This window comes from Oryzias latipes, chromosome 2 (genome assembly GCF_053564925.1).
Source record: "Oryzias latipes strain Hd-rR chromosome 2, Olatipes_Hd-rR_3.1".
NCBI lineage: Eukaryota > Metazoa > Chordata > Actinopteri > Beloniformes > Adrianichthyidae > Oryzias > Oryzias latipes.
In genome coordinates, this window is record NC_136238.1 from 17,678,404 (window position 1) to 17,703,709 (window position 25,306).

At 40.9% G+C, this 25,306-nt stretch overlaps 1 protein-coding gene across 1 annotated transcript; it reads right to left on the bottom strand.

Annotated features, from left to right (window-relative positions):
- Positions 1–782: 782 nt before the first annotated feature.
- Positions 783–24,974, bottom strand: LOC101173125 (uncharacterized). Its single transcript, XM_023964589.2, has 2 exons — positions 24,543–24,974; positions 783–3,090 (listed from the first exon to the last, which is right to left on the bottom strand). Exons 1-2 carry the CDS (start codon positions 24,697–24,699, stop codon positions 1,910–1,912), a joined length of 1,338 nt encoding a protein of 445 aa, XP_023820357.1. The 5' UTR covers positions 24,700–24,974; the 3' UTR covers positions 783–1,909.
- Between the last annotated feature and the right edge of the window lie 332 nt (positions 24,975–25,306).

The window sequence follows — 25,306 nt, forward strand, 5'->3', positions numbered from 1 at the left end:
GAGATCTGCTAAACTGTCTCTGTCAGCATCATGTCTACAGTTATGATGCTCCTCCCTTGGTGAACTGATGGAGAACTGGACTTCTTCTTGTCATTCTGAGTGTTGGAAAGTTTTCTGCTTTTCCTCTCTCTAGTATTGAGTCCAGCTCTAAACTTTGTCCTCATGTTTCCTACCATAGGAACTATAGGAACCATACTCTGTCAGCTGATATTTCTCTGTGCATTATTCACAAGGGAGCTGCTGTGAGCATTGATGCACTAGTTCGTTGATCAAACAAAAAATATTAATGAGTCATTTATTCGCTTTCTCTTCATCTGTCCTGAAACTCCTTTGAATGATTTGTGTCAGTGGTTCATCTTTTTTAGACATGGTTTCTTGCAGAAGCTCAGAAGTCTTTTCTCATGTTTCGTGGACTTCTGCACCTCTGTGTACCAGAGAATGGACCAGGACTATCTCAATAATGTGGCTTACCCATTCTATGGGCACGCTCCCTTCTCCATTGTACATGAGTTGCAGAAGCTGGTGTGTAGTGCTTAAGTTCTTCCCCTTTGAAACACCATTGTCTATTAATAACTTCGCTTCTTTAAGCTTGAAATCCTCACAAATGAGTCTGACCCCCTATCTCTGTTCCTTCCTTACTCACTTTGATGAAGTGTTTGAAGCGAGGATCTCACCTCAGTCCTGAGTTTAATAGTTTAGTCCTGAGTGAATTGGACTTGCGAACAGTTTTGGAACCTGCAGAGAACCAACAAATGGCAGAAACACACAGAAAGACTTCGCACTTCTGATGTTTACTTCCACTTTATTCTTGACAGTAAAAATTGTAACAAACCACTGAAAACCAAGAAGAACAGATCAAAAGATAAAAACTATGATAAAACATGAATCACATGAGCACACGACAGAAACACCAGTGTGTTTCATTATCCACCTCTTCCTCACTACATTTTTGGGAAAATTATGTTCTTTCAAAACATTACTTGTTCAAATGACTTAGCAAACTACAAACTGCAGTCGCCATTCTTTAGTTTACAATAATTATTAAATGATAACTGATCACATAGTAATGTTAGAATTAAAGATGTATACAAAATAATTCAATTGTCATAGCAACACACAGACATCGATACCATACTCATAAATCCCAGCATAGACTAATCAATGGTCAACTTCACAAATTCAAACAAAAGATTGTAATGCTAAAATCTTCTAATAAAAATCAACCAACACAAATTGAACATTGCTTTTGAACTGCTACCAAAATGTATTTAAGAAAAACAAACTAAAAATTGAAGTAACAAAAAGTAACAATACTTTTAAAGTGATATAAGAGATCCAAGAGCTGGATATTCATCTGTTATAGTTCATATCTAAACAATTCTTTTAACAGGTACATCTAAAAATTGATTTAGTGAAAAAAGGTCAACATTTATATCAGTCTTTTAAAAAATTGACCCTCGTCGCTCTCTAGGTGCAAAGAAATACCTTATGCTGCCTTTTATTGCCCTGACTGGGGACCAGTGCTCGAGGTAAAGGTCCATGCTGGAGGCGCTTGCTGTTAGGGGCCTGAGCTCCATGCACTGACAGTACAAGAGGCACTGTTAGAGAAGGAGCTAATGCTGATGCTGGAGTAGCAAGGGGTAAAATGTACACTGAGGAGGGTGAAACAGAGAAAAGCTGTGGGACTGGATGGTATACCAGGGCATGTCTTAAAGACCTGTGCTGACCAGCTACCCGGAGACTTAACCAGGATTTTTAACCAATCTTTGTCCCAGCACACAGTTCCACCCTGTTAAAAGTCCAGTATTCTTATCCCTGTGGCTAAAAAGACTATCAGCACCCTGAATGAGAATCGCCAAGTTAACCAATTACTATGCAGGGTTTTTAAACACTGGTCCAATATCATATCTCAATGATGCAGAAAAAGGTTCTCTCTGCTGTGAGTCCTCATGTGTAATTTGAGATAAGACATTTGACTAAAACGTTTATCACATTCTTGACAAGAAAATGACTTCTCAGCTGTGTGAGTCACCATGTGTCTTTTAAGATTAGATTTTTCACTAAAACTTTTATCACATTCTTTACAAGAAAAAGGCTTCTCGCCTGTGTGAGTCCTCATGTGTGTTTTGAGATTAGATATTTTACTAAAACTTGTATCACATTCTTTACAAGAAAAAGGCTTCTCTCCTGTGTGGGTTCTCATGTGTGTTTTGAGACTTGATATATGACTAAAACTTGTATCACATTCTTTACAAGTATAAGGCTTTTCTCTTGTGTGAGTTCTCATGTGTTCTTTGAGACTTGATTTTTTGCTAAAATCTTTACCACATTCTTGACAAGAAAAGGGCTTTTCTCCTGTGTGGCTTCTCATGTGAAGTCTAAAATGGGACAAGTAATCAAATGTTTTACCACATTCTTCACATACATGCAATCTTTCATCAGATTTAGTTCTCTTGTGAACAGAAACATTGTTAGCAATTTTTATTCTTTTATCAGACTTTACATAGGTATGTCTCGCTTCTTTTGGTAATTGTTTGTGTTTCTTAACTAAAGTCACCGTCTTGGGTTTTTTTCTAACATCAGTGTCACATGAACGTTCTGACAGATAAGAGCTGGGCACATTTCGGAAACGATTACTGTTTCCTTTCTTTCTCTGATCTTTGTTCTGTGGATCTGTCTCTTCATCTGTAGTTGATGTTGATTCTTCGTGTTGGCTTCCTTCTTCATCCCAACTATAAATTACATTAAAGATCGGCTGATTGTTTAGATCTGCTTCACTGTGCTCATTTTCCTCATAAGTAGGAGTCTCCATAAAGCTATCAGTCTCCTGCTTCAGATCAAGCTTCTCTTCATCCTGACTGATGCAGAATCCTTCTTGCTCATCTTTTATCTGTGGAGGTTCTGGTTCTTCCTGTTCCTCTTTAATCTGTGAAGGTTCTAGTACCTCCTGTTCCTCTTTAATCTGTGGAAGTTCCCATTCCTCCTGTTCCTCTTTAATCTGTGGAGGCTCCCATTCATCTTGTTCCACTCTGGAGATCCTTTGATGGTTGCAGAGATTTTCTTCTTCAGTCACAAAATGCTGGGGGAGAACTGCAGGGACACAAAAAAAGTAGGACACTGAGATGACAATGGGAAATAAGCTCAGCACGAAAGTAAAATGTTGGTTGTTGAAAATGCTAATATTTGGGATATCGATCTCTATGAATAGCTGCATAGCTAGTAGGGATGGGTACCGAGCCTCGGTATTAAACGACCCCCAGTGCAAAATTCTTCAAGACCACAGTATCGTTAAGATCTGACCTAAATGGTTCTGCTATAGGTACTGGAGAAGCTGCATTTTTTGTGTCCCACATGATATAAACGTCATCTGCCATATTTAACTCACCAAGTCAGTCAATTAATTAATGATGATATTAATTTCGCTATTCTCGCTGAAGAGGAGAGGTCTGTCTGGCTATTTATGTGCACGGGGGGGTGGGGCTGTTGTTCAGACAGCACGCGGCGCACGCACACAGGAACACTACCAAAGTTATACGATGGCAAAAAGGGCTAAACGGTCCAAAATTCTGCGGCTCTCTGTGTTTTTGGAAAAGAACTATCATGTTCTTAGATTGTCGTGGTGCCTTTAACACCATCAGAGCAGGCAAGAGGAAGAGAGCAGCGTGAGCACGGGGAGGGGCGCTTCTGAAGCTGTGAACGCCGACCAGAGTCTGTCATGGGATGGAAAGTTTTTCTGGAAAGACAGTCAGTGGCGATCTCGTAGGGGACACGTGAGCGCCCAAAAAAGAAAAAAAAACTCCTTTTATCCCCCTAGCACATCTACGTGCATTCCAGGTTTGTATTGGAACATTCTCATGTATAAAGTAAAATGTTTTGTTAAAAACCAATGTTGTTGCAAAATGAGGAAATAAAACACTTTGTTCTTAATTTGTTATTTATTCATTTTTCAAAGAATCGATAAGAGTATCGTTAAAATACCGGATCGATAAGCAGTATCAATAAGAGTACTAGTACCGTTAAAACCTTAACGATACCCATCCCTAATGTAAGTGTCACTGAAAGGGTTACAAGATTAGTTAATTTTTTGTTTAAAGGAAGAAATACCTTTGGTTGAAGATTGTCTTATTAATGTGTGTTTTATTTGATTTTATGCTGTTTAGTACTAAGTTATATTGCAATGTTATATGAAGTTGTGTATAACGCTAATAACGCGAGAGTTCCTGAGAACTCACAGGATTTGATATTGGGCTGAGGAGTTTATTTTCACATCATAATAGACTTTGAACCAAGATCCATGGCAGCTTGGAAAAGGAGTCAACCAGCTGTGAAAAGTTTTATACAGACTGGTAATTCATCAAAGACCTCCAAAGTGACAGGCAGTCACGAGGTAGTTAACTTGTTATATATTTTCTGGTAAAACTGTAAATGTCAAGTCTAAAGGTTTTTGTACAACTCTGTTCTGTAGTTTTCACGGCGTTACATGGAGTGAAGACATTAAAATGTGCCAGTTCTCGAGAACACCGCATCCAGCATTGTCATTGAGGAGGAACAGTGAAGAAAACTCTGCACCTAATTCTTTACTAAGAATCTCTTTTTAGTTCATGTTTATTTAACTTACTTAATATACCGATAACAAGCAAGCATACAATGCTTGCATACAGCATACAGCTGTGATGATTGATAGACATACATTTTTGAGCTTATAAATTTGAGTAAATAACATCAGCCTTTAGAGTATAAATACCAAAAAATTACAAAAACAATACTTGGGTCACCCACTAAATGAATAAACCTGGGAGCATCACCAGTTGAAAAAGTAAAAATAAAATTACTTTTGATTAAGGAGAAATCTTTGAGGAGTTTTCTCTGATTTCCTTAAAAATGTTTTTTTTAGTAAAGACTTGATAGTTCAGACTAAACACATTCAAACAGAATAAAAAGGAAGCCAGAGAGACACAATGGCATCCTTAAGAATAACCTAAAGGATTGATTTCAGAAATACGTTAAAACAGCATATGAGGAGCAATAAAGAGGCGGAGCAAAACCGAAGCATGATAGAAGCTAACGGCTGCAGAGCCTATTCACCGCTTCAAGATGGCGGACCGTAATACTCCAACAAAAGCAATGATCGTTTCACTTTTACTTGGCTAAGAATACTGGGGTCAATAGCCACTGTACACTTAGCATGTTTAAGCCAGCTGTGCTACAAGATTTGTGTGCCTGTATTCCAGTGTTTACAGCAGAGCATAAAACTAGATGAAAGACCTATTAGTTTATACATTAAAACGCCTAATCTTTTCTAAATACTACTAAAACAGAAATGTAATGACAAAACAAACAAAAAACACATCCTTACAAAAACGTGTACTTAAATTGCTTATTTGTACTATTTGTCAATACATAGTGAAGACACAGTTAAAGTTGTCAACTTTGAAGTTAAATAAAGTGACTTTGGTGCATGATTCCATGGAGAACTAAAGGATCATCATTCTAATAGTCCTACAGTATCCGCTCACAAAGATGTGTATGACTGCAACGTTTTTTAATTTATATATTTTTAAACGTTTTTTTATGGCACATTAGGGCTGGGCGATATGGCCTAAAAATAAAATCTCTGATTTTATTTTGCTAATTCAATCCCCCCCTCCACACACACACCCTTACTTAAGGAGAGCAAGTACCAATGCCAGACAAATTAAAGAAAATTTTGCTTTAATTTAATCAAACGCAAGACAAATGTAACCCCCATTTCTGGGATGATAAATAAATGAACACACTCTTAGAATTAAAGTCCCAGCAAGCTGTGCTTTAAGTCACACTTTTTAGTCTAGACTAAAAGGAGACAAACATTCAACTTGAGAGTAGCACCATTTTCTAAAGGATTAATAATACATTTAAATCTGAGGAAAAATGCAGACTGACTTATTGTATCTAGCCCAGACAATGCAACAACATACAGGGATACATGGCATGAACATGCACTGCATCTTACTTTTAGCAGAATATAAATTTTCAAAACAAACAGAAAAATGAATTGCACTTTGCATAGAATTGTAAATAACAAAAAGAAGGCAATTCATCTGTCTGGGGTAAAATACTAATATAAACTAAAAATTTGACAAAGTACATAATGTGCAAAATAAATAATAAATCAACTCCAACTGAAATGAATAAAGTTCAAACGTTGCTTTCAAAAAAAACAAACCATGCCATTTGTGTCACTGAAATGTATGAACAGTAAAGAAAAATCACATTTTGGTTTAGGTGCAGAACATGAAAAATGTGCTTTAGTTGCTGTCAATAACTGTTAAACATTTTTGGAAAGGGAAATCAGCCTGTCCACCACCTCTAGCTTGAGGTGTTCTGCATGGTAATCATGTTTCCATGTTTGAGTTCATAAAATCATCCCAGAGAAAGTCTCTGCTTCAACTCCTGCAGTGAAAGCTGCGTCTGAATCTGACGCCCGTGTTTCCATCTCTCTGACAGAGTTTGAAGCCAAAGCCCCTCCCCCGCCTCTTTACCTGCTTTTCCTCTCTACCTGTTCACCTGTTCATATCCTCTGCAGCTGAGAGTTGTTTTTCCCCGCAATCCTCAGTCTGTATTTACACAGAGAGCGCAAACTACGGTCATCATAGGTTCGTTGACACGATAGTCGGCGCGCTCTAGTGCAGCACAAGGATGAAAGAGCTGTGACTACCTGGCAACACTGCGCGGGATAAGGAAGGAGCAGGTTGCCTGGCAGAGACATGATGTCAATTCAACTATCTTTATGAATCAAATACATATTAAATGCACATGCCATATTGAAATATTTTTGCCAAATTGTTTTTTTTAGGTTAGGCCTAGTTAAAAAAAAACAAAAAAAACATTTTAATACATCACATCCAGCACTTAAACTTGTTAAACGGTGGATGAATGAACCCCAGTCAAGTGGTTAGACACTGTTCTTGTAGTAGAGTCAGCTTGACTAAATGTTGGGTTGGCTGACTGAAAAAAAGGAAAAAAAAGAAGAAAGAAAAAAAAAACTCCAAGCACTGCATGGCAGCATGTGTCCGACAGGACTCATAGCAAACTAACCAGCACTTATTCATGCTGGACCCTCCTATTTGATTTCTTGCTTGTTTTGTTCTCCTAGATCAGGGGTCAACTACGGCCCGCCTCCATTTTTGGTCCGGCCCACTGAACAATATTAGAGACCCATGTATTTTTTTTTTTAATCTGGCCACACAATCAAGACGTGACATTGTATTCCCCCCTTCTGCAGTCTGTGCTCCAACCTGAAACCCTCTAAAATCTGTGTCAAATAAAACAGAAGACAGTCTTTCCTTTCTACGTCGTAGTTCATCTTTCCCGGTTTAGATCATTCTTTTAGGGCAATTTTGCTGCTTTTTATTAAACCCTGTCAATCAATCTCCTCCGTGTCTCCTGTACAGAAACGCAGAGCTCTTCAGATCAGAAATCTGGGATCGATGATCTGATCTTTGTTTTTATTCTAAGATCCTGGAACTAATTTCTATAAAGGCTTAAGAATTTAAACAAGAGAAAAGGTGAAAATATTCATGTTTGTCTGAGAAAAGTGTATTTAGGCAGTGAGGAGTTTTACTGCCATAAACATCTGTAATCAGACTCTGTGGATTTCACCGATCACGGTTAATTTTGGAACGCAACTCCTGCAATAAACGAGAAACTCTGTACTGGTGACAATGTAACGCAGAAATATGATTAGCTGCAGCAGAAGACATAGAAATGTCCTTTTTATTATTACTGAATGAGAAACAGACTGTGCAGCTGGGCAAACTGTGAGATGTGTGATGAACTCAAAGTCTCTGCGGAATTATGAGGAGAGGATCCATTATTTTTTTTAATGTATCAGTATATTTTTCCTGAATTTTTATCTTTGAAAATCATAGTGTTAGTCAGTCGTTATTTTATTTAATAAATAATGTTATTTATTTTATTAAAGTAACGTGAAGGAATTAAACTTTATTCACACAGCACTTTACAACTCCTTGAAGGTACCAAAGGGCTTCACAATAAAAAAGAGATCTAAAATGGGAACAAAAGTTTTAAACTAAAAACTCTAGAATATTTTTTTAGAATATAATTTTCAATCCAAATGTTTTCATCTACATTCCATGTTATATCATTCTCACTCCACAAATCTGCTCGTGGTCCGACCCCTCTATTGAATTTAAGAACCCAATGTGGCCCATGAGTTAAAATAATTGACCACCCCTGTCCTAGATACAAGTTGCTTTGTAAAAAAGCATCTGCTAAATGACAGTAGTGAAAAGCCGAGTGGCATCTATCTTGACTGCGATTTAGATTAGAATAATATGTGCGCTGTCAAAATGTAATATTTTATTTTATTTATTTATTTATTTATATTTTAGACTTACCAATAGCGCTGTGTAGTCTGTGTCCAAAGCACTGGAGGTTTGGCCATCTGCTCACTCTCAGGGTTTCAATCATGTTGGTGCCGCTGTCAGTTGTCATGCAGCATAGACTGTTCTCAGACAGGTTCCAGCAGTGGAGAGCATCGCTCAATCCCTTGACAATAAGTTCACCGGTGTGGTCCTCGGAAAAGTATGAAGTTTGGAGGGAAATACTCTGCAAATCCCACGCATCGTTAATGAAATGCACCGTTAAACTCATTTAAGGTTGCATAGTCTGACTGGACCACATGCCGGTTGTTGCTGAATAAAAGGACAAATCCTCCAGTTCTCTGCTGACTTTCTCACGTGTGTTGTTGTACAACTGGGGCAAACCGACTTCACTGAAGTACTTGCGGCTGGGGAGTACGAAGCCAGTGTCCTGACATTAAAAAATTTAAATATATCTCGTTCCCACAGATTAATATCTTGTTCCCAAAAATTAATATCTTGTTCGCACGAAAAAATATCGTTCCCACAAGATAATATTCAGTTCCCTTGAAACACTAATTCGTTCCCTCAAAATGATTAATTCGTGCGAACGCAATAATTATTCACGTCATAAGTCATTCATAAACATGGATATGCTCTCCGTGCGGCCGCAAAAGCCCCTTTTAGCAGTAAATTCCATGTCTTTGTCACCCACATTCGTTCAAGAAAGGAAAAAGAAAACAAGAATGATCAACTTATTATTGTCTCAATTAATATAAAGAAAAATATCATAAGATTTATGATACCTAGGCTTGCTGCTTTGGCATACGATTCACCGGACTTAGCTCCTACCTCCGCCGCGGAGCTCTTTTGCTTGTCATGCCGGCATTCGGGCAGCTGGCTGGCCGGTAGACAGACAGCCAGCTGATATTGTAGTTTAGGGTCGAATATAGGAATAACAACATTCAGGACTTGTCTTTTATTAACATACTCTTTAGCTCTTTAGCAGTCACTTTACATTCGAAAGCTAGTAGGCTACAAGCTAACTAGCTGGTCATTTATCCTGTTATTCACGTCATAGATTTACAGATACCTTCACATTTCTGTCTGTGTGTGTCTCATTACATTGCATTGAAGACACTGAGGATGTTTAGAGATCAGATTTATTTATTTTAAAAAGCACAAAAGCAATCCTCAGTACATCTTAGAAGATTTATCTCAAGAATATATGATCAGATAACTTCCTTATCTTGTAAAACTCAGGACAGATTGGGTGAATGAGTTGGGGGAAGAACTGGCTTTGGAGGACGACATATGGAATGATGCTTTACTGAAAGTAAATGGCAGCTCCTCCTGTGCCAAATAGGGATGGGTATCATTAAGGTTATAACGGTACTACTACTCTTATTGATACTGCATATCGATCCGGTATTTTAAGGATACTCTTATCGATACTTTTTGAGCATTCAATAGGGGTGAAAAATAAAAGCAAGAATGATCGATCTATTATTGTCTTGATGAAAATCAGAAAAATATAAGACAAAGCTGGCTGCTTCGCCTACCGTACTTAGCTTTAAGCTCCTAGCATTACAAACATGGCTGTGACCAATATCCCAAGATGCATGATGCATATCCAAGATGCATTTCGGCCAATTACCGTGTCCCTGTAACTGAGGTCTAACAACAAGACAATGATTGGCTGGTCGAAATGCATCTTGGGTATGCGTGATGCATCTTGGGATACTGCTCACAGCCATGTTTGTGATGCTATGAGCTAAGACTTACTACTGCACACAGTATAATTTGTATGTGCAGTTCATGTTCACTATTGTTTAAACCGAATTTACAGATCTTTCCAAATGAAAATTGTGATCGTTTGTCAAAGTATTACTGATTTCAGCAATGTTACAAAAAATTCTGTTATTCATTACACCAAATATGACAAGTTGTTCATTATCATTGTTTAAAAACTGAAAAAATAAAAGGGGAAATATTTTCCAAAAAGGTTTTTCAAGTTCTTCTTTCTTAAAGTTTGATATATCGTGAGTTGTTAGAGACGATATATATCGATTATCACATTATTGCTACATCGTGATAGTATCGTTATCGTGAGCAATGTATTGCAAATCGCATCGTATCGTGAGGTACCCAGTGATTCCCAGCCCTATTGTTGATACAATTCTTGAGGCCAGGATGGAGTGACTGATGGTGTTGAATGCTGCAGAGAGGTCCAGGAGAATGAGGATAGAGAGCTGTACAGAGTTGTTGGAGAGAAGTATGTCAACAGGGACTTTGAGCAGAGCCATTTCAGTGATGTGCTATTGCTGAAAACCAGATTGAAAGGGTTCAAACAGATTATTTGAGTTTAGATGAAATTTGACCTGGGAGGCAACCACTCATTCAAGTATTTTAGACAGAAATGGCAGGTTGGAGATGGGGTGGAAGTTTGCAATATTGTTGGGAGTCAAGTCCAGGTTTTTTCAGGATGGGGGTTACAGCTGCCAGCTTAAGAGTCTGGGGCACAGCTGCAGAGGAGAGTGAAGAGTTAACTATTGTTGTGATTCTTGTACTGGTGAGTGAAATCAATGTACATCTAGAGGTATACTGTTGATCCAGTTTTGCGATGCAGTTGTAACCCTGGTGATTTTCGGCCGTCCTCTGTTTCTCCTGCTCTCCCTCTGTCTGTCCAATCTACGTACGAGTTATCGCGAGACTTGCGTGCTCCCGAGATTTCCCATGAGACTTCATGGCTCTGCCCCTTTAAAAATGCCGCGGTTCAGTCTGTCATGGGTACTTGTGAGAAAGCTAGAAGGAGCACCTGCTAAAGTACGCTATTTTCGCTGTCTCAAACCATACTTTTAACCTTTTGCTGAGACTGATATGGTTTCAACTTTTAAGCATCTCTGTCTGTATGTCCAGACATCGCTTAATAAGGATTTATGTGCAACTTTAAAAGGGAACTGGTAAGTTCTGGCTTTGTTTACGTTTTTCGGAGCTAGCATGCTAGCGCTAGCCTCCAAACTTAACCAATGTTGTTTTGTAATTTCTTTGTGTCTAAGCTTATTTTTGTAAATTCTGAACTTTATACTGAAATGTTTAAATATCATGATAATTGCATTCAAATTTATGGTGCGGTAATTATTTGAAATTTTTGAAATATTTTGAAAACTTTTTAATCTAGCCACAGGGGTTGCAAGCCAGTAACTTCTGTGCCGGTCCCAAGCCCGGATAAATAGAGAGGGTTGCGTCAGTAAGGGCATCCGGCGTAAAAATTGCCAAAATAACCATGCGAATCATCCACGAGAAAGATTTAGACATACCGGATCGGTCGAGGCCCGGGTTAACAACGACCGCCACCGATGCTGTTAACCTACAGGGTGTCGGTGGAAATTTGACTACTGTTGGTGGAAGAAAGAGGGGAGGCAGAAGGGTCCGTGGCCAGAGAGAGAAGGGAAAAGGCAGGAACATAGGTTTGAGAATAGGGACTCTTAACGTTGGCACAATGACAGGGAAAGGCAGAGAGCTGGCAGACATGATGGAGAGAAGGAAGGTAGATGTACTGTGTGTGCAGGAGACAAGGTGGAAGGGCAGCAAGGCACGTAGTATTGGAGGAGGATACAAACTGTTCTATCATGGTGTTGATAGGAAGAGAAACGGGGTAGGAGTGATTCTGAAGGGGGAGTTTGTAAACAGTGTTCTAGAGGTGAAAAGAGTCTCAGACAGGATGATGAGCCTAAAGTTAGAAATTGAAGGGGTGATGGTGAATGTAGTCAGTGGGTATGCGCCACAGGTTGGCTGTGAATTAGAAGTGAAGGAGAGATTCTGGAGTGAGTTGGATGAGGTCATAGAGAGTTTTCCCAGAGGAGAGAGAGTTGTTATTTGAGCAGACTTTAATGGGCATGTTGGTGAGGGCAACAGAGGTGATGAGGAGGTGATGGGCAGGTTTGGTGTGAAGGAAAGGAATCTGGAGGGACAGATGGTGGTGGACTTTGCGAAGAGGATGGAAATGGCTGTAGTCAACACTTACTTCCAGAAGAGAGAGGAACATAGAGTGACATACAGAAGTGGAGGTAGGAGTACTCAGGTGGACTACATCCTATGTAGACGAGGTCATTTGAGAGAGGTTAATGACTGCAAAGTGGTGGTAGGAGAGAGTGTAGCCAGACAGCACCGCATGGTGGTGTGTAAGATGACTCTGGAGGTCAGGAAGAAGAAGAGAGGGAAAACAGAAAAGAAGACCAAGTGGTGGAAGCTACAGAATGAAGAAACTTGTGAGGAATTTAGGCAGAAGTTGAGACAGGTTCTGGGTGGTCAGGATGAGCTTCCAGATGACTGGGAAACTACAGCAGAGATTATCAGGGAAACAGGTAGGAAGGTGCTAGGTGTGTCATTTGGAAAGAGGAAAGACGGTAAAGAGACTTGGTGGTGGAATGAGGAAGTACAGGAATGCGTCCAGAGGAAGAGGCTGGCTAAAAGGAAGTGGGATGTAGAAAGGACTGAGGAAGGTAGACAGGAGTACAAGGAAGCGCAGCGTAGAGTGAAGAGAGAGGTGGCAAAGGCCAAACAGAAAGCTTACGATGAGCTATATGACAGGTTAGACACAAAGGAAGGAGAGAAGGACTTGTTCAGGCTAGCCAGACAGAAAGACAGAGATGGGAAGGACGTGCAACAGATAAGGGTGATTAAGGACAGAGATGGAAAGGTGCTAACAACCCAAGAGAGTGTACAGAAAAGATGGAAGGAGTATTTTGAGGAGCTGATGAACGAGGAAAATGATAGGGAAAGAAGGGAGGAAGATGTGGTTGTTGTGGAGCAGGAAGTAGCAGAGATTGGAAAGGATGAGGTTAGGAAGGCTCTGAAAAGGATGAAGAGCGGAAAGGCCGTTGGTCCTGATGACGTACCTGCGGAGGTATGGAAGTGCCTAGGAGAGACAGCAGTGGAATTTCTAACAAGGTTGTTCAATAGGATTTTAGAGAGTGAGAAGATGCCTGAGGAATGGAGGAGAAGCGTTCTGGTCCCGATCTTTAAGAACAAGGGTGACACGCAGAACTGCAGCAACTATAGAGGAATAAAGTTGATGAGCCACACAATGAAGCTGTGGGAAAGAGTAGTGGAAGCCAGACTTAGGAAGAAGGTGGAGATTTGTGAGCAGCAGTATGGTTTCATGCCCCGTAAGAGCACCACTGATGCCATTTTTGCTTTGAGAATGTTGATGGAAAAGTACAGAGAAGGTCAGAAGGAGCTGCATTGTGTGTTCGTAGATTTAGAGAAGGCGTATGACAGGGTGCCGAGGGAGGAGCTGTGGTACTGTATGAGGTCGTCTGGAGTGGCAGAGAAGTATGTCAGAGTAGTTCAGGACATGTATGAGAGAAGTATGACGGTGGTGAGATGTGCTGTAGGTCAGACAGAGGAGTTCAAGGTGGAGGTGGGACTACACCAAGGATCAGCTTTGAGTCCTTTTTTGTTTGCTATGTTGATGGACAGGCTGACAGACGAGGTAAGACAGGAATCTCCCTGGACAATGATGTTTGCGGATGACATTGTAATTTGCAGTGAGAGTAGAGAGCAGGTGGAGGAACAGCTAGAGAGGTGGAGGTTTGCTCTGGAAAGAAGAGGCATGAAGGTCAGTCGTAGTAAGACAGAATACATGTGTCTGAACGAGAGGGATCAAGGTAGAAGCGTTAGGTTACAGGGGACTGAGGTGAAGAAGGTGCAGGAGTTTAAGTACTTGGGGTCAACAGTTCAGTGTGATGGGGATTGTGGAAAAGAGGTGAAGAGGCGAGTGCAGGCAGGTTGGAGCGGTTGGAGGAAAGTGTCAGGAGTGTTGTGTGACAGAAGAGTGCCAGCAAGACTCAAAGGAAAGGTGTACAAGACAGTGGTGAGACCAGCTCTGCTCTATGGGTTAGAGACGGTAGCAGTGAGACAGAGTCAAGAGGCTGAGATGGAGGTAGCGGAGATGAAGATGTTGAGGTTCTCCTTAGGAGTGACCAGGTTAGACAGGATAAGGAACGAGTACATCAGAGGGACGGCTCATGTTGCCTGTGTTAGCGACAAAGTCAGAGAAGCCAGACTGAGATGGTTTGGACATGTTCAGAGGAGGGATAGTGGATATATTGGTAGAAGGATGTTGGAGATGGAGCTGCCTGGCAGGAGGGCAAGAGGACGGCCAAAGAGGAGATACATGGATGTCTTAACAGAGGACATGAAGTTGGCTAACGTTAGGGTAGAAGATGTTCATGATAGGGTGAGGTGGAAAAGGATGATTCGCTGTGGCGACCCCTGATGGGAAAAGCCGAAAGAGAAAGAAGAATTATTTGAAATTTTTAATTATGAGTACTCTGAATTATTTAAAATGTACATGTACTGAATGATTTAATAATTGAAATTGAATTATATAATAATTGAAACTGGATAATTTAATGAAACTATTTATGTGAACATGATGTGTTTATACTGGTCCTGTCCCATATAGGCCAGGTTCCATCTCCATCTCCATATACATCCATCTCTATCTTTTCCCTTGATGGCGAGCTTCCCGGAACGAAAAGAACCAACTAGAACTGCCAAATAACACCTGTGCGGTAACAGGCGCAGTAGCCCTGTCCTTTCCCCACTCAACAATCCTACATTGCCTTCATCAAAGGCACAGTGCATCAGTTTTTCCTGGACAATCAAACCTGGACTACATCTTTAAAATACAGCGACCTGTTGTTGGAAAATTACGAACTATTAATCTTGTAATATTTGTAAATGTGTATATATTGTGAATGTCTTCTTTTGGGGTTAAATATATAAATATTCACTTCTTGCATCATAGCCTTTGACTTTGTGTGTTGTTTAAGCTCTTCACCTCCCTCCTTGAGACGAACCCTCGATCATCGAACACTAGCCTAAACTCAATTAAAGCCGCAAGCGGCGTTGTATGGCCCGCAGACGCAAACCGCCTTCCACGCCCAACTCTACGCACCACCGCCCACTTTTGATAAAGGCTAGTCAAAACTGTATTTTCTAATTATGCTAGCTATGCTAATGTGGCTAAAAGGGCTAGCATTGCGATCAGCATCATCAACTGACTCAGAAAAACACATTACCTAAAATGCTAGCTATGCTAACTATGCTAGCTATGCTAATGTGGCTAAAAGTGCTAGCTTGGCAATCAGCATCATCAACTGACACAGAAAAACACATTTCTCCATTGGTGAGAGCTATATGTCATTAGTTAGTAAAAAACCCACTATTTTCAAATGGCGGCTTTTCTGTTGATTGCATCTCCATAGCAACCATTTTATGTTTCAGTCACCTCGGTAGGACGAACAGATCGACGTGAGTTTCATACAGATCGTAAAAAAAATAAACTATTTGTTGTCCTTAGCAACAGTGGTTTTATGCTAACCACGCCCACATTCCTTATATGTCCATTTCCAGTGTTTGTCAATGTATTCAGTTTCAGGCATAAATGCATGCATTCAAATTTCACAGTAGTACATTGAAAAACATAGGAGTTATAACAGTGCGCCACTTTGCGAGCTCGCCACGCGGACGCCGTTCAAAATCTACAACTTTAATTCCAACATTTTTTCCACATTAGCTTGCCATTGATGCCCAAAGGTTTCGAGACGATCGCTGAAAATTCCAACGACAAGTTTACGTCTGAATCCGGTGGTAAAGGTAATTTTTATGGAAAATTCAAGATGGCGGCCTTTTCCCGAGGTCAAAAGTCGACGAAACCCCGGGGTGATGGTAGACTTAGGCTAGGGACAGGCGAGTCAAATTTCATGAAAATCGCTCGAAAAAAAGTTCCTTTTTTCATATTGTGTAAAAACGCGAAAATTTCAAAATGGCAGATTTTGGCACAAAATGGCTGCAAAACCATAGGTCGTGTCACCTTCACGTAATGATTTCAAAACTTTGTTTGGATATACCGGACAAAGTTTTCTGGGTTTCGTTAGGCGAATTCTTAAAAAAAAAAATCCAGATTTTTTTTTGCCGAGTCGGCAAATTTTTTTGCGACGGTTTTTTGCTTACCACGCCCACATTCCTTTATCGATCTTGTCGTGCGTGACATCGTTTTGTTCAGCGTGTGCCAGGGAATCGCATATTTCCTCTTTACGACATTCCGATAAAAAATGTGCGAGCTAGCTAAGATGACAACAGTTGTGAATCCGCCACGCGCACGCCGTTCAAAATCTACAACTTCTAATTCCAACATTTTGTCCGCATCACCTTGCTATGGATGCCTAAGAAGTTACGAGACAATGGCAAAAAATCCCTAGGACGAGTTTTCATTTGTATGTGGCGCTATAGGGGCTTTTTTTTTAAAAAAAATGCAGGATGGCGGCCTTTTCCCAAGGTCAAAGGTCAACGATACTTCTGTGCTGTTTGTAGACTGGAGCTGGCAGCAAGTGTGTGCAATTGCGTGAATCGCTCAAACAAAAGTGTCACTGCCAGCAAGCAGCGGATGTCCTCCTAGCACCCTACCCGCCAATTTTAACCGCACCTTAGACATTTAGGGCCCCTTGGTGGGGAGGGTGAGGGGACGTCACTGTGAGTAATCAGGAGATGTCCCCTTAGTGCCCTACCCGCCAATTTTAACCGCACCCCCCTTAGTACACACACCCCTCCCCCCTCAATATATACATCCCAACATAAACACACACACATGCACACACACACTCTCTCAAACACACATACACGCACACACATTTTGCAAGGAAGGTGGGACCTAGGACCATCTGTCCCCTGCCTCTTCCCTGGTGGGGGGTACGGGCCCCTTTGCAACGGCGGCTGTGTCCCCGGGCTGCCGGCTTCCTGGGCCCGGCGGTGCTCTCTCCGCGCGGTGGGGGGGTTCACATTACATCTGAGCCGGGGGTGTTCGTGTCCCTGGGGGGTGGGTTCTGGTCCTTGCTCCTGAGTGCTGGGCCCCGCCAAATTTCCAACTGTGGCCGAGCCTGGTCGGGCCATATTTACAACACCCCTTGTGGGCCCTCTTTTTTCCCCGGGGTTCCCCCCTCCTGGGCGGGGGCGGCGGGCCCCTGCCTCGCTCCTCCCTGGACCAACCGTGGGCCGGGCGGATGGCTGCCTGGAGTGCGGAGTGGGTCTCCCTTGGGGGGTCCTGGCTCGTACCTGGGGTTGGCGGGGGGATGCCCGGAACTCCTGGGTGGTGGTGGGGTGCTCGTCTGGGGCTGTGGGCGTCCTTCTCCGGTGTGGCCCTGCGTTGGGTTCTCCTGGCGCGGCGGGGGGGCTGCTCTCCTGGTTGGGCTGGGGCGGCGCCCTCTTTCCCTCCGCGCCTCCCTGCTCTCTGGCTCTGGGGGCCTTGCGGCGGCCCTGCTGGCCCTGGCCTGGGTGGCGGGCTTGGTCACCCGGGCGGCGGTTGTTCCCTGCCGGTTCCCGTGTGGCGTTGGGGGGATTCCGGCTGCCGCTGCTGGTGCGGTGGGGGTCTTGGGGTGGGGATGGCTGGGCACTCTCCCTCCTTCTTTTCACGTTCCACCATCCATTTTAGAACATAAACACTCACCTGAGCACAGGTGTTAGCTCAACAGACTGAATGACTGAAATATTTCACACTAGTTGGTTTTAAGGCATAAGTATGCGTGTGAACACTATCACTTTTGTGTACATGTCGACAGGTGGACATTTTTGCAACTAACAGGTGTGTTTATAACATTTGAGTGTGTGTGTGTGTGGACAGGCTCCGCCCTTTTATTTTTTATTTTTTTTACATTTAAACCTTACCATAATGATTAACAACCAGTAAACTTGTTGCTTTATGCTGCTTCATGGTCTTATCCCCCTTCCCCTCCTATTATCACCCCCTACCCCCCCTCTCTCTAACGTCCCTCTCTCTTCTTCCCCTCTTTCCTTTTCCGTCCGGTCCAACACCAAAGATTTTCAGACATGTTTGAAATTAATAAAGTTTGGCCTCAATTACAAAAGGGGTTTATTCAGACATACCTTTGGTTTGTCTGAAGATTAATAACCCCTCTTGTTAAAGTAAAATATGTCCAACCCAAGAGGCCCTCAGCTCTCATCTGACTGCCCAGCTGTTGGACAGGACAAGTTTTAGAAAAAAAAAAAAAAAAAAAAAAGTGTCGTTTTCCCATATCGTGGGAAAACACAAAAATCGCCAATTCTCAGAGTTCGCAACAAAATGGCCGCCAGGCCGTAGGTCGTGTGGCCGTCCCATAATGATTTCAAAACTTCTTTGGGATATCCCCAACACGTGTGTTTGGGTTTCGCAACTGTATTTTGAAGTACATTTTGTTCGCCCCCATACGCGATTTTTGGCCCATTCATTTTTTTTACGGGATCGCTGGCCGTGATGTCGTCATCTTTGGGGGGGTGACGTTGACTTTGTGGAAAATTCATTCGCAATTTATCCCAGGTGTGTGTACGTTTAGGTGACTTTTCGAGCATGCGGCGGGGGTCACATTCTTGCTGAAAGGCGGCGAAGTCGTCGTTCCAACTGCGAAAACAATATGGTCCTTGCAGTCAGTGACTGCTGCTGCGGGCCAAAAATATCTCTTAATGAAATAAAATCCCTAATTTATAAGTATCCCCATTCGCCGCAGTCTGTGCAGCTGTCGTTTGCGGGATTTCATGGTGCGTAGTTTAGAGGTGTACCAGGGTGCTGTGTGGATGAATGAGACGTCTGTGCTGAACTGTGGCTGGTGATCTGTACAGATCACAGATCATCCATGCTATTAGCTCCCAGCAGGATCCAGTGTCAGACCATGTAAGAAGTGAATAATATAATAAAGCTCAGACACGTTAGTCAGTCCAGTCCAGCATCAGTTCCATTGCATTTCATTACAACTCCCATAATGCAATTGGTCAATGTCACACCGACTCATGTCTGTTCTAACAGTTTGCAAAGCTTCTTGATGAAAGCATGAAAACAGTTTAGTTCTCCAAGGTTTGTGTTAGAGAACAAATAAACTACAGCCAGAGATTCCAGGGTTTGGTCCAAGTCATCTTTACAAAAAAAGAAATGGTTTCTAATAAAGTCTGGATTAAAGGATAAATTCTATTTCAGACTATATTCACTTTTGACTTGAAGCTCAGTTTAATTAGAAGTAATAAAGTAAAAGACACAGGATTAGGGTGAAGTGGCCAACAGAGATTTAAAATAAAATGAAACAATGTAATCACCCAAAAAAGAAATAAAACGTTTTTGTTTAAGTTACATTTTTGATTTAGACAAAAAAAAACTAGTAAAACTTCAGTGTGTTCACATTTTTGTATGTGGTTACAATTAAACTTATAAACATGAATATAATGTTTGTCTTTTTGTCTAAAATTTATCAAGCACGCTCTGATTATATACTTGTTCAAAAATTGCTCTTGCACAAACATAAAAAATATATTTGAAAACAAATTGTAATTTTATTTGGTTTTTGTGAGGTTTACATGAAATTGCATTTTAATAAATTGGAGGGAAAAACAATGACCTGTGCAAATTTTTAACTACTCTACTATTGATGACTATCACAACTTTTGTAAAAACAGCTCTAACTTCAAATTTTTTGTGTGTCATTTATTACAAAAAAATGCATGCAAAATTGTGGAGGGACCGTACATTAATACAGACAACAGTTTCTGCAGGATTTTTGTCAAGCAAAAAAAGTGTACCTTCGCTCGAAAAAGGATGAAAAACACTGCTCTAGACTCAGCATCCTTTACAAATATTTCACCGTCTCTCCTGTGGACGTAGCCTCTTGGAGTTCATCTCCAAAACCTCTAACATGAGCCGCGGTTACATGTGCAATATATCTTGATCAACGATCAGAATTCAACTGTGTACATGGGCCCAAACAAGCTTTTTCCAATTATAACAGACGTTTACAAGCACTTTAGGGTTGGCCGATGTCCTTTAAATTGGCAGTTGACGATGTTTGCAGTAAACCATTGGGATGGGGGGGGGGGGCTCTTTTTAATTTTTCGTTATTATACAATTATTATTCGTTATTTCACTTTATTACTTCATTTATTTTATTTCCCAACTAATGACTCATCCACGATGATCCAGTATAAACTGAGGGAAGTGATTTTAACAAAAAAATAAAAAATAAACAAAATAGAAAAGAAGTAGTCCGCTCCTGCACCTGATTAGTCAAGTGGACCGGTTTACCGAGCGACCGTGTCTCTGAGCAGAGCAGGCGGACTTTGTGTTTGAGGGGAAGGGAGGATGCTTTGTTATGTGTGTGCTATGTGTTGGAGACTTTGGACAGTGAGCCGTCCCACAGCTCTAGGTGAACGAGCTACCTTACTCAGGAGAACCAGGTCTTCCGGTAAAAGTGTGAGTCCCTGCAGATTTTGGACCGTCAGCACACACAGCGACTTCGGAGCTCCAACAAATAATGATTATATCAATTTCGCTATTCTCGCTGAAGAGGAGAGGTCTGTCTGACTTATTTGTGTGCACAGGGGTGGGGCTGTTGTTCAGAAAGCCCGCAGCGCGCACACACAGGACAACACAAAGCAGCGCACACAGGAACACTACCAAAGATATACAATGGTGGGAAGAGCTAAATGGTCCAAAATGCTGCGGCTCTCTGTGTTTTTGTAAAATAACTATCGAGTTCTCAGTTTGTTGTGGGCCTTTAACACCAACAGAGCAGACAGGGGAAGAGAGCAGCGTGAGCACGGGGAGAGGGCACGTCTGCAACTGTGAACGCCGACCAGAGTCTGTGATAGGATGGAAAGTTTTTCTGGAAAGACAGTCAGTGGCGATCTCGTAGGGGACACATGAGCGCCCAAAAAGAAAAAAAAATCCTTTTATCCCCCTAGAGTAAGACCAATGAGTTATAATTCACTGACTAAGACCCCCAATTTCCGCGTACAATGAATTAAATTGCGTCAGGGCGCCCCTACAATCCTAGGCGGTGGCTGGGCTTAGACCAGTGTTTTTCAACCTTTTTAGAGCCACGGCACACTTTAACTTTGACAAAAATCCCACGGCACACCAGCATCCAAAAAATAAATAAATAAAAAAATAAATAAAAAAGGAAAATCTCTGTCTGTATTGATCTACAGTCCCTCTGCAATCTCACATGCATTTTTGTGATAATTGTTGCAGAAAAAGCTGGAAGCTGCAGTTGTTTTTTCTAAAAGATGTATTAAAAGTTAAGTTGAAAGATTCAAAAACTTGATGTGTGTTCATTGTTGTTTCAAGACGTTAAGAAGAGAGGCTCATTGTGCGCTAAGACAGTCACTTTAACCCAATGCATCATGGGAGATGTAGTGCCGAAAATCCGCCGACCGCAGACAGACAAGCGTCTCTGAGCTTTATTATTTTGTTCACTTGTTCCACGGTCTGACACCGGATTCTGTAGAAAGCTACACCGCTAAAGACGAGCTTTAGCTGGTGTTTTTGTTGGAACTGAGAGACTTATGAGCTAAATCGAAACAAGGAAGTTGGTCAGACTGATGACATGTGATTAAGCCTTCAAGAATGATTGGTGGAGACAGTTAAAGGGGCGGGACTTTTCCTAAAACAGCTGAAGCTGCGGCTAAATCGCAGTACCGTCATTCTTATCAAAATGTCTTTAATAGAATCAAATAAACAAAAAAAATTATTTTATGATATTTAATATTCCAAAGGACTCAGTGTTTTATCAGGGTTTGTTTGGATGAACACAGAGCTGATATCCTGGAGATGGAAAATGTTTTTAGATCAATTAATGAGGGCAATTTCCCACGGCACACTGGTTGAAACACACTGGCTTAGACACACCGCTTATGATTCCAGACCCGCATCAAACTAACAGCTGCTTCCTAATAAAAAAATTGTTGTCATCCACAAAATTAATGCAATTTATTGGGTTTACTGGATTTAAAGAAAATAAATTAATAGAAAGCAGTCTGCATCAAAGTGAATTTCTTTTCATTATCTCACTTATCTTAACTATGGGTGTCTGACAGACAGAAAATTTTATTCAAGGTTGTGGAAAATGGACAAAAGATCAAAGGTAACATCACGCTCATAAAAAATACAAATTATTCCAATAAATAATTAAATATATATCCTGACAGCATTTTGAATACAATGAACTATTGCTATATATCGGCAAAAACATATCTAGTGTTGCGGCTCCCTGTGCTTTCATCTCAGTGGGAAGCTGATCCAAATGGCTCTTTGAGAGTTTCAGGTTCCTGACCCCTGGTCTAGCACATCCACGTGCATTCCAGGTTTGTATTGGAACATTATCATGTATACAAGTACAATGTTTTGCTAAAAAAACAATGCTGTTGCATAATAAGGAAATAAAATACTTTGTTCTTGATTTGTTATTGATTTATTTTATTTTATTTTTCGTCCTCAAAAAGTATTGATAAGAGTATCGTTAAAATACCGGATCGATAAGCAGTATCAATTGTAAAAATAAAAAAACGAAACACTATACGCAAAGTGCATACAATTCATTTAGGAATTGTATGCTATAAAAACTCATCATCCTCTCCCTTCCTCTCACTTATGGTGCAGAGACATAAGCTTTATAGGACAATATAACTCAACAAAACACGGTAAAACAGCTAAACTAAACACATTTGGTCAAAAACCCACACTTAAACCCAAATCCGTCCAGACAGGCAAAGGGAATGGGATCCCACAATCCCTTGAAGTGCCGATCTAACAGCAGCACCAAAGTTACACCTACTTAATTGAATTAATTTGAATGAAAGTAAAATAACTGTCTGAAAACTACATGTTATTTTTAAACTGACTTAACAAAAAAATTATTTATCTTAACTGAAGCAAATAATAAAGTTAGATCAACTATGTAAAAAAGTTTATCTTTCCAACATCCAGATGTGGTCTTATCACCCTCTCATGGTGGAAAAAGTATTATCTGAGCTTCTTCATCCACTAAAAGCATTTTCAAATGGACACACCATGCTGCTTCACCTCTCTGAAAACAAACTAACCTTCAACTAAACCTGCTCCAGACAAGGTTATGTTCAGAGCATGAGTTGCCATAGCAACGTGACATACCCTGAAACATACCTCCATTTCTGGAACTGAAATCTGAGGTTATCAACTTCTTTAGCCTCAAAATTACCGTGGGAGCTAGCATAACCTGCTTTCTGGAATACTCCCCAGTGCTTTATGAGATCATACATAAACAATAGATCTTTTGTTTATGAATGTATTGAGGTTTTTGAGGATTTCTACTGTTGGTGTGCACAAAGTTAGGAAAACACCAAATATTTTTGGAGTACTCCAACTGATGAGTTGTATGATTTCGTTTTTAATGTTTTATAGGACCTAAAAATGATATTCACAAAAACAGGTTAAAAAAAGGTTAAATCTCTCTGAAACATTTTACAAAGACACAAACAAAGGACATCTCCCACCAAGCAGAGATAAACTTATTACTAAAAAATGATTCCAGGATTCCAGCTATAACACAATGGAAAAAATATGAAAGAAAACAGTTATATGTTATTTCTTATTATGAATGATTACAGGCTTAGTTTATTTGTTCTGCAGCATGTTTATATTTGGTATAATTGTGGCAGAATTAGTGCTGTGACAGTGTCAGATTTTTGATCACCGCGGTGGTTCATCACCCCCTGGTGGTTCATCACCGCGGTGATCACACCCCCCCCCCCCCCCCCTAAAAGGGCTCATCTGATTGATCAAAAACGTAAACGGGTCCTTCTGATTGGTTAAATGCATAAAGGGATTTATTTCATTTGTTCAATATTTCAAGCTGCCATGAGTTTGTTTTAGCACATATAAGGTAACCATTTATTGCGATTTTTGCCGTCTCTTGTGGTATGCATATTGCACAGCTTGATGTCGCGATAACGATAAATTTGCGGTATATTGTGCAGATCTAGTGTTCAGTAAATGTTTATTTTATCTGGCCCGCAACCTGATGTCTTTTTTGAATTTAGACCCAAGCTGTGCGACTGAGTTTGACACACCTGTAATACAAGTCAATACAATTCCTGCATTTTTGTGTAAAGTAAAAGAAAGATAGGGAACACAAATGGATATCATGAAATTTGAATGTGTGCAGGGGGGTTACTCGCCCGGGAAGTAAATTTGTATAGAACCGCCACTGACCGTGGAACTTTTTCCCTTAAACCACGGCTGCACGAACAGCGGCTTACTTAACCGCAGTTTTATTCTGGCAGATGAAGGCTTTATCTCATTTGTTGAAGTCAACATACCTATAGCGTGCTGTGGTTTCCAGATGACATCCAGCAGTCTGCGCTGGCGACAGAGCTCCTGCTCGTGCGGGACAATTGTTCCTTCAGAGTGTCGAAAGATTACTTCAGCTGCAGAAAGTTGTTCGCTGACATACTCTCTCTGAGGTTCTGAAGACATCGTTACTGCAGCTACTCCGATTCAGCTCAACTCACACAACAAACAAACACCGCTGTCCTTCACTGCAGCTCCGATCATCTTCTAGCCTCACAATCACAGCCACGTTGTGTTTACAACACATATATACACAAAACGATAATTTGATAAATGCTGAGAGTTAGGACACGAACCACATACTGTCCTTTCTTCCCGAAACCTCAAACGTCCGAACTAAAGACCACCGTCATCTGAACACAAGCTAACGCTGCTAGCACCTCTTGCGGCGAATGTTCTTCTTGTGTTCAATCAAGGCGGTTGCGGTACATTACCGCCATCTACTGGTATGGAGTGTGGATCCGACTGTTAGTCAACAACCTATTCATTTCATTTTCATGGAAGTTTTTCTGGAGCATAATTGAAAATAAAAATCAATATAAGAAATGCTTTTTCATTTTCAAAATAAAACTGCATTTTCTGACTCAAAATTAAAAAGAAAAAGCAATCCGCCAAACCGCTTTTTCTTTTTCTTCTTCAACAAGGCTTATTCGGTCACCTAATTAAAATGATAAAGAAAATGGTATTTGACATTTTATTTTCAAAAAGTTCTCTAGTAAATGTGTAGCAAAAT

Bases quoted from the DNA above. Each gene is read 5' to 3' on its own strand.
- LOC101173125 (XM_023964589.2), bottom strand. From the start codon at position 24,699: ATGTCTTCAGAACCTCAGAGAGAGTATGTCAGCGAACAACTTTCTGCA. The intron at 3,091-24,542 runs GTATGTTGACTT...GTGTCCCTGCAG, and splicing joins GAAACCACAGCACGCTATAG to TTCTCCCCCAGCATTTTGTG.